This window comes from Ascaphus truei, chromosome 2 (assembly GCF_040206685.1).
Source record: "Ascaphus truei isolate aAscTru1 chromosome 2, aAscTru1.hap1, whole genome shotgun sequence".
In the NCBI taxonomy this organism is placed as follows: Eukaryota; Metazoa; Chordata; class Amphibia; order Anura; family Ascaphidae; genus Ascaphus; species Ascaphus truei.
This window is the reverse complement of record NC_134484.1, coordinates 149,080,520-149,096,048: the sequence shown is the minus strand read 5'-3', so window position 1 is coordinate 149,096,048 and position 15,529 is coordinate 149,080,520. Positions and strand designations below refer to the sequence as shown.

Below are 15,529 nucleotides of genomic sequence, written 5' to 3'. Positions count from 1 at the left end.
CCCACCTAAAGGAAGTCCCTGAATACCACTCCTTGTCAGGGCCCTAGAAGCTATCCTTGCTCTTCCCTTACTCTTATAGAGTAAGGGGAATAGTCTGCCCACCACTCCCCTAATGGAGGGCCACAATCCTTGCCAGAGCCCTGGCAATGTGTTGGGTCAGACAGTCACACTGCAACTGACAGTGCACAGACAGAACAGAGCTCACTTTAGGAAGTGATGCGTAATATATAGCTCCAGTAGGCACCACCCCTGTGTCACTGTCAGTGGACACAGAGCATGCTGTCACTTCCTTTGCTACATATTACACCTCACAGGGGGTGAGGGCAAACCTCATGATTACTCCTGGCAAAGCTGCCCTCTTAACAGGGTTTACTGCACAGGAGGAGGGAGGCATGTAACCCCAAAATTACACAGGGCTACAATTGTTAAAATGCATAAAGAGTAAGGTAAAAAAAAAACTCCACTATCTTAATAAATTTCAACGAGCAATCAGTTTTCACAATTCTAAATAAAATTTAGCATAGTTTTTGAGCAATACATCAATGTTTTCACCTTGATCTGAATCATCTCCTAATCTAGAAAAAAATCTGTAATGTTGAGCACATTTAAATATTTTACTAAAACATATATCTTTGAATATGATAGATACAACTATGTGATTTGTATCTGGGAATTCACCCTAATGCCTTTTATTGTAATTTAAAAACAAACAATGTATATCTTTATTCTCTTGTGCTTCAAGTTAATTTGCTAAATATTTGCACACATTCACATTTGCACCATCTGTAGTTTTGGTGAAAACAGTAACATACACAAAGAAAGAAACACATTGATTTTGTGCTTATAATTTACCCTAAAAAGTCCTCACCTGCCTAAATTAACGTGATATATCTTAATGGTAGACATGGGCAGTGGTCCTGGTATTTTGGAATTTGTTTTACAGGTTTTGTTTTTGCCTGAAGTTTATTTCTTTAGTTTAAAATTTTAAGAAATATTAGCATTTGAGCTAATTTTAAAAAAAAATATATGCAATTTTGAGCTGGTTTTTGCCTCCTAATCCTCACTATATACTGTAGATGCTGCTGATCATTAGAATGATAATCTGCAGTGATATTGGCTTCCCAGAGATGTATGAACAGTATGTTGTATGCGTTTGTACATGTTGATACATGTTGGTTTATGGAGAGTACTGTATGTGTGTGCACATATGTACATATTTTTCACACTCAATTACACATAGAAAATCTAATATCCTAAGGCAGGGGTGAGCAAACTTTTTATGCCGAGCCCCCCTTTTCATCCATGAAATTTTTCGGGCCCCCCCTGCCTAATGTAATCAAAATCACGTGGAAAAAAAACTTTATTAAACGGTATACAATGTAAATACAAATACGTCTAAATACTTACATATTTCAACATTTTTAAAACAGTTAAACATTACAATTTAAGTATGTTTAAAAACAAAAACCAATCATATTAAAATAACAGCAAAAAGAACAGCAAAAAAAGGAGGGCAATGTAGTATTGCTGCTTTAATGAGATGGATGAGCCTGAGCGCCGGCAGTAAGGACATCCATCCTTGGTGATATTCCAGAGACTGCTACTCTGAGCTCTGGTTCCACATCCAGACGGGAACGATTTTTGCTTTTTAAAGTAACTAATTTGGAGAAAGTAGCTTCACACAGGTAAGTTGATGGAAAAGGCAAGAGCACGTCAATAGCCTTAGCAGAAATATCAGGATATTCTCTCTTCATGGTGACCCAAAAACTTGTAAGGCTTTTCTTTTTGAATTCTATTTTTAATGTGGAGTCGTTTGATAACTCTATCAACTTTTCTTGATCAGTAAGTGGTAGGTGGGTGCTTCCTACATCGGTGTCAAAAGGATTCCCAATCCAGTGAAGCTCCCCTGTTTGCAAGTCCCGGAACCTCTCAGAGAGATTCTGGTGGAGATTTTCAAGGTGTGTTTTTATAACAGAATCAATCTCTCTTGGATTAGCATTAGAGGCTTCTATGAATTCGCTGAGACATTGAAACATTTCGCAAGATCCTGCTTCATATTTATGCTTCCACAGTGTGAGCTTTTGTAAAAAAGTTGAAATTTTATCACCCATTGATAAAATATTGCTATTTTTTCCTTGTAGAGATGAATTCAAGTCATTCATTTTTTCAAAAATATCGCTGAGGTAACACAAAATTTGCAGCCATCTTTCGTTGCAGAATTTTGCAGCCAAGGTGGGGTTGTGATCTGAAAGATAAAGTTGGAGTTCATCCTTGAGCTCAAAGACTCGGCGAAGAATCTTTCCTCGTGATAACCATCTAACTTCGGTATGCAAAAGGAGGCTGTCATATTGTGAGCCCATTTCATTACAGAAAATGGAAAATAACCTGCTCTGTAAAGGTCGAGCTTTAATAAAATTCACTATTTTTATTGCATCGTTAAGAACTTCATTAGCTTCGGGCTCAAGCTTTTTTGCAGCAAGAGCTTCACGATGTATCATGCAATGTGTGAATTTCACATGAGGTGCGATGCTTAGCACCTTTGCTCTGAAACCCTTCTTATGTCCCATCATTGCAGCCGCACCATCTGTACACACACCAACACAATTATGCCACAGCAGATCATTGGCCTTAAAAAATTCTTCCACAACACTGAAGATATCTTCTCCCGTAGTGTGTCCTTCAAGTGATTTGCAGAACAACATTTCTTCTAGGATTTCACCTTCATAACAATATCGCACAAATACGAGTAGCTGTGCCATGTTACCAATATCAGTGCTTTCATCCAGTTGGATTGCAAATTTAACACTTTGCTGAATTTGCATTAATAGTTGTATTTCAATGTTCTTAGATAAATCTATAATGCGCCTCTTTACTGTGTCACGAGATAACGGTATGGATTTTAAGGCTTCAGCATATTTGCTACCATGCATAATTTCACACATCTTTATTGCAGCCGGAAGCACTAATGTTTCACCAATATTATATGGCTTCATTGTCCGTGCAATGAGTTCAGACACTACGTACGATGCCCTCTGAGCCTTTGATGATACTGTCACATATTTATTCATGACACTTGCACTTGCCTTCTGCGATTCTTCATGCCGCTTAAAAAAGGCAATATCTTTATCTTTGTATTCTGGATGCTTGGTAACCAAGTGGCGTGTGAGTTTATTTGGTTTCATACTGTCGTTGGCCAAGATCTCAGAACATAATACACACTGTGGTCATTGCTCATGATTAACCATTGTCCAAGAAAATCCAAGTTTAAGATATTCATCTTTATATTTTCTTCTTTTGCTACTTAAAGATTCCATTTGCACATTTGGACTTTCTGTTGTTTTAGTATTTTCAGCAATGTTGTGCAACTTTTGTACTTTTTTGGATGGACCATCATCTGATGAGGTAGCAGTTGTAGCATTTACAGCAGCCTTTAAAAGCCACTTATCCATGTTCAGGGAGAAAATATATTTAACTAACAGTACCAAAAGTTTTACTCATCCGGAGCCGCAGATGATGCTTCAATTAGATCAGGTGATTAAGGCCGTGGCTATATAAAGAGAAAAAACTGATATAGCCCAACACTGTATGATATCATATGTGACAATCACACGCAGATTCTCCTCATCCCCTTCTCATCTCTCACCCCTTTTTTATTTACGTCAATAGACATGCTGCAAATGGATTCTTTAATATTGTTTAAATTCTTAATGCTTACTTATAATAATAGTTTGTTCCTGTATAGTGCTACTAATTTTACATAGCGCTTTACAGAGACATTTTGCAGATACAGTCCCTGCCCCATAGAGTTTACAATCTATATTTTTGTGCCTGAGACACAGGGAAATAAAGTGACTTGCCCAAGGTCAAAAGGAGCCAACACCGGGAATTGAACCAGGTTCCCCTGTTCCAAACTCAGTGCCAGAGTCAGTGTCTCACTAAGCCGCTCCTTGTCCCAGAGTTAAGGCCATTAATTATTATCCCCCATTGACTGTAAAGTTCCTGTAGAACTGCAAGGTTATAGCAACCCAGAAGACAGTAGGACAGGGATGGGAGAACCATGAATGCACTAAAATCTCCAAGGGACACCGAGTAATGTTTTATTAACTCATTAAATGCAACAGCTGAACTTTGGACCTGTCAGACTACAGCTAATGAAATCAGGTGACCTCCTGTGTATAAAGGCTCTGGATGAAGACTGAACACTTCCCCTGAACCCTGCACCATGCTCCTCAGGAACTGACACTCAGGATTATTAATGCATCAGGTGACCCTAGAAAGCAGTAACATGGCTTGGGTCGGCTCATTTTATCTAAGGCTGGGATTATGGTGCCAGCGTCGCTGCATGAACGTGCTTGTGTGCGTGCGCCCGGAAACCACTCTGCTGTATTTTCATATGGGAGCTACCCCCGTGCCTGCGCGCCTACAAGTGGAGAGGCGCGTTGGCGCAGTAGCGTTTTGAAAAGATAAATTGTGTATTTTCAGGCATCTGCCGTGTGACGCAACGCACAAGCTGGTTCAGCCAATGAGGGTGAATCAGCTTCGTGACACTTCCGCCATGCGTCTACAATCTCCTGAATCAAAGTTTACAAATCACATGGGCTGCAGGAGTGCGCACGGCGGCGTGAACGTTTGCACGTGGCCGCGCAAGGACCATATTTGGGGGGTGGGGGGGCATTTATCACTCCTTTGCTACCTCCCTTCCCTCTCCCCTCTTTTATTCCTTCCCCTCCCTTTTTTCCTTCACACATTTGCTTTCCCTGGTGTCATCCACTACTACCTATCTTTATTAGGCCTCGGCCAGGGTGGCGCTGAGCGGGCGGGTATGCTCACGCTCGGCGCTTAGCTGCTTGAAGAGCAAGCAAATTTCATTTTGCTGCTCGCAAGCGTGCCTGGCCGATTCGTGTCCGGCTAGCTGCGCGCTCATCTGGGGGCACAGCAACGATGTCACGGAGCTGGTTCGCCCTCATTGGGCGAACCGCTCACGTGACGCGCTTGCGAGCAGCAAAATCAAGTTTGCTATGCAAGCTGTTAAGCGCCGAGCAGGCGCAGGAGCTCGCTCGCGCTGGCCACCGTGGCCAGCGTAAGTACGCCCACCCGCTCAGCGCCACCCTGGTCGAGGACTAATGTATTATTTATTTATTTTTGTTTTTAATGTTGTGATTTTACTTTCTGTTAATTATTTTATTACATTTATAGTTTCACTGACAGTGCAGCCTACCTGTCAGCTGTGCCAGGAATCAGATAGCAGCCAGCAGAGGAGTCTTACTGACAATGCAGCCAACTGTGTCAGTAATCGGGTCACAGCCAGCAGAGGAGAGCAGGTCCAGAGCGCTTAGCAGACACCAGGAGGTGATGTCAGAGTGCTGGGGCGTGCTCCTCCTCCTGGCCTCTTAGGAACCACTGGCAGCCGCCGTACCTCCGCAGACCTTGTTGTCCGCGAACTCGTGCGCGCGCGCTATCATGTGTGCCTGCCCGGACACCGGCACTGGTGCACTCGCCTGCACACAGGCACGGCTACCCCCGCCTGCCTACACACCCGCACGGCGCCCCCCACCCGCCCGCACACAGGCACGGTCACCTCCGCCAGCCTGCAAACCTACACGGCCGCCTGCACACACACACAACGTTGCCCGGCGCCTGCGCCCCCCCTCAATAATCTTGCGCCCCCCCGGGGGGGCGCGCCCCATAGTTTGCGCACCGCTGTCCTAAGGTACATTCTTTGCAGTCTAAACCCAACAGCTCCACAGCCAAAAAAGGAATATTATTAGGTCCAAAATGTACAGGCACTACAGATATGGCATTTTTCTCTATTTATTGGTGCAGCCTACACCAGTTCTAGTGTTGTGTTGCCTGCTGGCACCCCTGAGCATCCCTATTGTGAGATGGCACTGCATGCCACCACCTGTGAGGATACTACAACATTCTAAATGTTGCCTACTTCATCAATCTCTTAAAACTCCAGCAGCATTCATTTTTGTTGTTAAAATCCAAGGACAAAAAAACACAAACAACTTATTATTGCTTTTTGGAATGCACAAATAGAATCCAGCTCACAGAAACCAATGCTGGTTACATTATTTTCTGGAATTGAAAGTGTTCAGGGGAACAGTAGGAGAATGGCATTTGCTATATGCACATCACGTATTTCCAAGCTGCAGAACATATTTCTTGGAATAAATGAATAACAAAAAAATTGACCCTAGAAAGGAAGTCCAGAAAAAAAGATGGCACTCAAGGATATTCAGGCTGTATGCAAAAATATTACTATTAAATATGAACTATTTATTAAAGCAAAATGAAGCAGCCCGCACAAACACATAAAGCCATTACAAATACTGAGATAATTGACAAGTAGATCCCCACTATTAATACTAAATGAACACACAATATAGATGGATACCATAGAGCCATGCATCCTGAGGGATGGGCACAATGACCCACTCAGGAGATATTAATAAGTGTACCCGGGTACATAAATAATAACTTGCACAGAAGGGCAAATGGATAGCAATTAGAAATTCAGCGCTTGTGCTGCAGATGTGTAGTTTGCTGGAAGCACTAACCCCCTTGCAGCATAAATGTGGAGCATCTCCCCAACTAACTCCGAAAGCAAGGTTACCCCTGGAACAGGGGACAGCTTGTAAAAACAAGAAAAGAAAGCACACAATGCGCACCAGGGATTAGAATAAGTAAAAAAATATATATATTTATTAAAACAAAAAGAAAAAGGAGCATCGACTGAGGGGATCCAACCCCACCTCAGTATACACACACACACTTAATCAGAATAAACATTAGGAAAGTGTTACGTAAACACTGCAGTGTACTCAAAATGGATCCCATTTTGGGACCAAAATTAAAATCACAGCCAGGTATTGTATACAAATGAGCACCCAATCTGAAGAGTCTATTGGCTCCTAGCCAAGTTGTCAAAAAGAATAAGATTTCTGGTGATATAAAAACACGTTTAGGAGTTATAGGAACATACAAATGTGGCAAATGCAAAGCATATAATAATGTCACCACAGATAAATCTATTACGTCTTTTGCAACTAATCAAACATATAAGATCAAGAGTTTTATAAATTGTTTAGCTACGCATGTTGTTGCATCACTATTATCAAAAGGTTACGGGCACTGCACCGCATCACTTAGAGGTTAATTAGTTGCGCATGGTTTATTTATTTTTTCTAGCATGTTGTCTATGCCTTGCAGTGTAGTTGCAATATGCAGTATATTGGCAAGACAAAGAGACCTTTCAAAACATGCATGCTAGAACATCTGAGAAATGTTAAAAACATACCTAAAACTGTAGCGAAAAGTATGCCTTTAACTCCTTTACTTAAGCACTTTAAAGAAATTCATAATAGTGATCCTAGCTGTATAAAATTCAAGGGATTGGAATGTGTTCCTTATAATATCAGACAAGGAAACAGAGATCTTAATTTGTTGAAAAAAGAACAATATTGGATTTTTACATTCTGATTAAGGTATCTGACTGGTTTTAATGACTTAATAGAACTTAACCCATTTTTAAGATGAAATATGTATTACGATCATGGTTTTGTTCTGTGGTGTATTCTGTATTTTTATTATTTATTTATTTTTTACTGTTCATTGTCTATTTCACTTTATGTGTCCTACGATATCTGTATATTAATACAATGCATATTTTGAATATACCAGGCTCCGATTCACAGCTCGGCTGTTGATTGGTGGACAGTTATGTAAATACGCGAGTGACCCTGTGCGTAACCTCCTGACGAAGCACGTAGTGTGAAACACGTAGAGGATACGACAGGTCACTCTGCGCGTATGCTGTTAGGCTGAGGCGGCGCTTGCAGGAAATTTGTGCGGTGGTAACATCTCTGCGGTGGCGTGGTCCAGACCCCTTTACGCTCACCAGCGGGACCCGTTCGGCACTTCAGTGTAAGTTTCCGCCTCCCCCTTTCAGATTTAGGCATATGTTCAGCCTTGCTACTAGCATTCATCTGGGTCATTATCATCCACGATTTTGAGCATTTATGTCTTTTTATTTATTTATTCATTTGGAATTATAGTGTTTAGATCTAGTCTAAATAGATAGATCTACTTATGATTTTGTGTGGGTAATTCTGCATTGTTTATTCTGACTAAGTGTGTGTGTGTACAGTATACTGAGGTGGGGTTGGATCCCCTCAGTCGATGCTCCTTTTTCTTTTTGTTTTAATAAATATATATATTTTTTACTTATTCTAATCCCTGATGCGCATTGTGTGCTTTCTTTTCAAATGGATAGCAGCACATAAAAACAAATATATCTGTTAGCAAAAAATAAGACAAAGAATGTAAGGCTTTTTAGTCAAAAAAATAACACCTAACTGTATCAGGAATGCACAAACTTGCATATAAGAAGTTGGTATGTCCAAGATATGTATAAGTGATGGCGGGGTAAAATAATGATACAATGCCAGTACCACTAACCACAAAATGCAGACACCCCTCCTCGGGGTTTGTGAATTAAAATTTAACTAATATGGGAGAATAATAATTATAATGTTTAGGGCTAAATGGAAAATGACATTGAACCGCTGTTCTTTGGAGTTGATTTGTTGGATTATTGAGCATGATCAAATTGTCAAGACTCAACTACTGCATTAACCCCTTCATACCTTCCATTATCTTCTTCCCGTATTCACCCGATTGACATGTACAATCCATCCATACAGTAGGAGACCGGCAGTATTCCTTATTTTCACAGGACTCAACTACTGAGTTCTGTTTCCTTGTCTGCAGCCTTAGCAAACAGCTCTGCTTATGCAAAACATGTCTCCCTCCGCCTATAAGAATCCCCGTTTTACTCTACTCTGGGCTTCTCAACAACCTTTCTAGCTGGACCTTGTTTGCTGCCTTGTTTTCGGTCCTGTTCACAGCCCTGTTTCCTGCCCTGTTTGCTGCCCTGTTTTCTGTCCTGAATTCAGACCTGGTTCCCGTCCTGACTATGGAACCATCTTGCTGTTTGTTCCTCACCTGTCTACGGATCCTCCTTGCTGTTTTTCCTGTCCTGTCTATAGACCCACATTGCTGTTGTTCCTGTCTTGTCAATGGATCCACCTTCCTGCTGTTCCTGTCCTATGTACGGGTCCATGTCGCTATTACCCTCGCCCTGTTCTGTGAACCATCCTACTATCTTTTGGTAAGAAATTAGACAAGTTTGAACACAGCATTATGGAAAATAAAATAATATGTTTTCCAGGGATTCAATGGACTTTGCTCGCAATCATGTTTACCATTGGAGAACAGCAGATGCATAAAGAGGTAACCTGAGATCATTTGTCAATCAACAATTGATCCTGACTCTTCAGACACTAATATGGATAGAGAAATTCTCATAAAGAAGGCAGTATTTTTAGGGAGTGGTTGGATGCAACTTGGTATTACAAGCACAGAAGGAAACAGACCAGATGAGGATGGACAAGGTCTCAGGTGGCGCTCATCTCAGCTACAGGTGAGCCTATCATCTGCATAGAGATAAGAGGCATATGCAAGGATTGCTGAGGGGATCACATCGCCTCTGAGTCCAGACCAGCGATTTCAGGATTAATTATTATCTCTCCCTTGGACATTCAGCTGCATAGATAAGACTGTTAATTCCATACTAAATCTTTATGTATATGTTTATGTGTGGTTTTTTTTTATTAAGGAGGCTGTTATACCATAGTAGAATCCTTATTCATTTTTATTGGTGTTTTTTTTTTTTTTTCCCTACATTTACCAAAATGACTGAGCTATTAGATTTCACCACTAGTTTTTTATCCAGTTTGGATAATAGAAATAACAGAGGTGCTTTATTGGGACAAATGTTTTGTGAGAATATTAATCTAGAAGATGTCACGGTAGATTTACCGTCAAAGATTTTTGCTCTGACTAAATTATTAGAGCAGGAAACTAAAGCGTTTTGGGAGCTTGTATCATTTGAGGAATACCTGAAACAAAAAAGGGTTCCTAGAGGCCTAAGATTGCTACTCAAACCCACCTATGGCAATGACAATCCAGCCTTTCTAGCTATTTGGGAGGAGATCCTTGAGATAAGTTCAATAAACCTCATTAAACTCCTTATGGGAGAGAGGAAAAAAGAACTACAGGAACTCTCTGTTAAAATTGACAAAGTCAAATTGGACATTATCGGTTTACCAACACTAGAAGGGTTGCCCAAATTAGTTGAAGATATGGTGGGAAAATTGAGAAAACATGAGAAAGGCATAATGATAAGGAAAAATAAAAAGTTCCTTAGAGATAAGGTTGACTATTTGGAAAATAGGCAAAAGGACTGGAAAGACAAAAAGTCAGATCAAGTTGTCAAAACAGACAGAAATGTCTGTGAACAGATTCCACAGAAATCTGCAAGTTTAGAACAATCCAAAAAAGAGGTCCAAAAAATTAATAATAAACCTATGTCAGCGGGTGCAATACCTAAAACCCCCCAAAATTTGAAGAAATCTCATTCTGTAGAGAATATTCAAAGATCTAACAAAGATCTACATAGACCAGTAAATGAAAATATCAAAAGAGATCACTTTAATAATAGACCCTCTAATCAACATAAATATAGAGAGAGGAGTCAAAGTGACAACTGGTCAATGGTAGGCAAAAATGGTAAATCCAAGGATGTAAAACATAAATATAAACATCAAAGGAAAAACCAATATGCCAGTAGAGGGGACAAAAGTATTGCATTTGAATTACCAGTTTCAAATAAGTTTCATCAATTAAAAGATAGAGCTGACGGTAATGAAAGTGATATAAATGAAGATAATAATGATTGTTTTTTTCAGAAATCGATCAAAAACAAGCCCAACAGACCAAGTTGGGACCTTGACAATCCCCCCTCAAAACCCCTGCAAAAAATGAATCGAAAAAGGGGTTACTCAGACGAGGTAAGAGAGGAGGGAGAAAGCCCTCCCCCAAAGAGGGGATCCCTGAGCCATTGACACTAACCAGTAATGGGATCTTTAACTTATCTTCATTAATTATAGATAAAGATCTCTTTCAAGTGCTTAAGGGCTTTACGTTTGCCCCTTCTAGAGAATCAAATGAATTTGATCTCTATATTGATCTTCAAAAATATTTAAGAAAAATGACTTTACAGCGTCATTATAGTAGCAATAAGGTTACATCAGATCAAATTTCTCACAATGAGGCAATTGATATTACAGTTGATCAGATGGCTATTATTGAAGATCTAGAAGCACTACTGAAAGAAAGTGACCCTGACTTTGTCAACTTTGGAAGTTACACACATACTGGTTTCAAACCAAATTCTGTATTTTTCCCATATGCCTCAAGAGGACACAATATAGAATTATTTGGAAAACTGGTTGAACAGGATTTCAGAGATATGTGTAAGAAAAAACAACTAGGATTATATTCCAATTTAACTTGGGATGAACAAAAAAGTATTAAACAACTAAAGTCCAATCCTGACATTGTATTAAGGTCAGCTGATAAGGGAGGCGGAATAGTCCTCTTGAATACTGAGGACTATTTTAAGGAAGCTCATCGCCTTTTACAGGACCCGATCTCATATGTCACATTAAAGAGGGACCCCACAAAGGAATTTTTGAGTCTCATTAAAACGCATTTGTATGGAGCTCTGGAACTTGGTATTATTTCTAAGTTGGAATATCAATATTTGTTCACGGAAACTCCCACTGTTCCAGTATTTTATTAAATCCCCAAGATACACAAATCTCTCACTTCCCCACCCGGACGTCCCATTATTTCCGGGATTAATTCCCTCACTTCTAATTTATCCACCTATATTGATTTTTTTCTACAACCAATGGTCACTTCACTACCATCTCACCTTAAAGATACCACTATGGTTTTACAATTGTTTGATGGTTTTGTTTGGGAAGATAATTATAGATTAGCCACATTAGATGTTCAATCACTATACACCAGTATTCCTCACAAAAAAAGGGGTAGAAGCAATTAGACACTTTTTATTGACCCCACAAACACTTCCCATTACACAGGTTGAATTCATTTTATCTTCAATTGAGTTCATCCTCAGTCACAATTATTTTTTGTTTGATTCCCTCTATTTTATGCAAATCTTGGGGACGGCGATGGGCACAACATTTGCCCCGTCATTCGCCAATTTGTATATGGGACAGTGGGAGTCTCTGGTGATCTTTAGATGTACTCCTCCGCAGCTTAAGCTGTGGAGGAGATACATCGATGATATTATTATTGTGTGGGAGGGGACAGAAGATTCCTATCTTGAGTTCGTCACGAATCTGAACAATAATGATTTTAATTTAAAATTTAGTGGTGAAAATAGCTCTGTAAGTATTCATTATCTCGATTTAGAGATTTACATTGAGGCCAAAACTGTACATACTAAAACGCATTTTAAGGCTACAAATGTAAATTCATATTTAGACCCATTTAGTTGTCACGATAAGAGATGGGTCCAAAATATTCCCTTTAATCAATTTCTCAGGTTAAAGAGAAATTATTCTAAGGCTGTGGATTATGAAGAACAATCTTTCTTTTTAAAGAAAAGATTCCTAGACAAAGAATATGATAGCGATTTAGTAAACTCTTCGCTCAAAAAACTAGAAAGGATTCCTAGGAAATCTTTGATGAAATATCATCATAAAAAAAGTGAGAAGAGACAAAATCAAATCCCAGCATTTATTACTCAATTTAGTGATACCCATTACAATGTTAGAAAAATTCTGCAAAAACATTGGGGGATATTAAAAGCTGATCCCATTTTGGGTCCCCAACTAAAGTCCAAACCAGGGATAGTGTTCAAACGAGCACCTAACCTTAAACACATTCTGGCTCCAAGTCAAGTCTCCAGAGAGTCCATCGTATCTGGAGATATTAAAACTCGCCTAGGAGTTAAAGGCATGTACAAATGCGGAAAGTGTAAAGCGTGTAACCATATCTGTCAAGGGAAAACAGTTACATCAGGAGTTACTAACAAGGTCTACAATATTACAAGTTTCATTAATTGTCAGACAACGCATGTGGTCTATGCCTTACAGTGTAGCTGTAATTTACAGTACATTGGTAAGACAAAAAGACCGTTTAAAATGCGCATGTTAGAGCACCTGAGAAATGTTAAAAACATACCAAAAATAATAGCAAAGGGTATGCCATTAACTCCGCTTTTGAAACACTTTAAAGAAGTGCATAATAGTGAACCTGGTTGTATTAAATTTAAGGGACTTGAAAGTGTATCACTAGGTAGTAGACAGGGAAATAGAGATAATCATTTATTGAAACGGGAGCAATTTTGGATTTATGAGATGCATACTAGACATCCCTATGGTTTCAATGAACTAATTGAATTGACTCCTTTTTTAAGATAAGGTATTCCGTTTTTAATAAAAGGAATTTATTAACATTTATTTGCATTAACATTTATGTATGTTTTTATATTTATTTGTTTTTATTTAATCATTTGTTCTTTTTTCTTTTATTTATATACAGGTTTCAGCATGATTTGTTTACATAGTATATCATTTATGTTGTTAGAGGTCTTTTTCCTGTATTTTTTCATAGGGGTGAGTGCAATGATTAATTTATAATTGCACACATCCCCCACATGAGTTGTCATACACCCTGTTGCCTAGTAACCTTATTTCAAGGTGTTTTAATCAGTGTAGCAATTAGGCAAAGTAAGGGTGTTTCTCTGAGGGGGCTGGTTTATTCAATCAGTTGCCGCCTATATATACGCGCGGATGAAGCTGTACGTGACCTCCTGATGAAGTACTTGGTACGAAACGCGTAGAGGTCACGACAGGTCATCCTGCGCGTGTTTGCTGGTAAGTTGAGACGGAGCCTGCAGGAGACAGCAGCGTTTTTTTCCATCTCCGCGGTGCTGAGATCCGGATCCTGTGCAGCCACCGCGAGTCTGCTGACTGTCTCAGTGTGACTGTCTGTTTCCCCTTGCCAGTGCCCAACCTTATGGCGGTTTCTATACAAATCTGTTGATAGGTTGTTTTCATGTTTGTTTTTTTCTTTCATGTGTTTTTATATAAATTTTACTGTATTTGTATACTGTGCAGCTTAGGGTTTAGTCACCATCAGGTGTTCTCCTTGGTTGTACTTAGCCGTCCAGCTGCACAGCTGTTCTGAGGTGGGGTTGGATCCCCTCAGAGTTTGTGTGTATTTTTAATAAATTACCTTCCACTAATCCCCGGTGCGCATTTGTGCATTTTTTATTATCTTGTATTTCAGGGTGCCCTCCCCCCTTTTTAAGGGGGGTTCACCTAGATTTGAGAGTTTCTAGGGAGACGCTTTATGTACATGCTGCAAAGGGATCATCCACACCATCATACAGCACGAGCGCTGAATATCCTGTTTTTTCTACCTTTAATTATTATCAATTTTTCCCACCATTCTTTGACTGAGTTACAAAGGTCTTTACTCACAAGAGGTTTATCATTTGCCCCCAACCCTTTATTTGACAAATTTTCATGTGTTAAAGATCTATTTATCTTATACAGAAAGTTACTTTTAAATATTTTTTTTCCTCAAGAGAGGAGTTGACCAGGGTAGATTCTAACACTTTTCAAGATATGTTGACACTGCTATAGGATAATTAAGGAATTGATGATAATGAACAGTTATTCACACAGTTTAAACCTAAATCCACCTTTACTCCACCATTTCACATAAATCCAGCAATAGAAGTGTTCCTCAAAATGGTGAGGAGGGATTTTGTTCAGATGCCTTATTGTAGATCTTTCTCTAATAATCTTTTGATTGTGGAATGTTAAGCCATAAACTATTTAGGGAATTTGATGATGTGCTGTTTAAACCATCTGATAAAGGTGCAAAGGTGGTACTGTGGCCAAAATAAATATATCTCTATATATCTCAATGAGATGAAACATCAATTTTCGAATCCTTTGAATTATAAGAGATTATATGATGACCCTACTTTGCATTTTAAAATATAATTGAATGGCCATATTATTTGTGCTTTCAAAGGGGGTATGTAACAGTGCTCATCTCCGATAGGCAGCGGACCCGCAGAGCTAAGTTAGGGGTATATTATCACTGACTGCAGCGGCCACGTAAGAACAAGTTCTGACAAAACCCAGGACTGGAACCATTACAGTCTATAAGTACCAAAAACACTGGTGGCATGACCTAATATACTAACTTTGTATATCTTGCCTAAAGTTCACATGGAAGGCCTAATCTCCTCCTGGACATCTCATTGTCTCAGGGATTCTGTGGATTTGTGACCCCCCCTTACATGCTCCACTCTGATGGACAGAAGTAAGGTGGTGACTCATGGCCTGTGTAAGCCTATCAGGGGTAGGTATAGACCACGAGCCCACCCCTTCTGGTTCCTGATGGGAGGCAGTGCCAAATTTAGTCAGTCCTGCTCTGGAGGATTAAGAGAGCAGTAGAGCGGTGAGTCTCTCCCATCCGGGATGAGTGTGCTCACCCCCAGCCCTTGGGGCTGGGGGAACATCTGATTGAAACCCAGCAGATACGCTGTACTATTTGGGGCAAG

The 15,529-nt window shown here is 39.7% G+C and overlaps 1 protein-coding gene across 1 annotated transcript; it reads right to left on the bottom strand.

The window, feature by feature from the left end:
• Positions 1-1,532: 1,532 nt before the first annotated feature.
• LOC142488154 (zinc finger BED domain-containing protein 5-like) lies at positions 1,533-3,182 on the bottom strand. Its single transcript, XM_075588527.1, has one exon. The coding sequence runs from the start codon at positions 3,180-3,182 to the stop codon at positions 1,533-1,535; it is 1,650 nt and encodes a 549-aa protein (XP_075444642.1).
• Between the last annotated feature and the right edge of the window lie 12,347 nt (positions 3,183-15,529).

Coding starts and splice junctions, on each gene's coding strand:
- LOC142488154 (XM_075588527.1), bottom strand. CDS start 3,182: ATGAAACCAAATAAACTCACACGCCACTTGGTTACCAAGCATCCAGAA.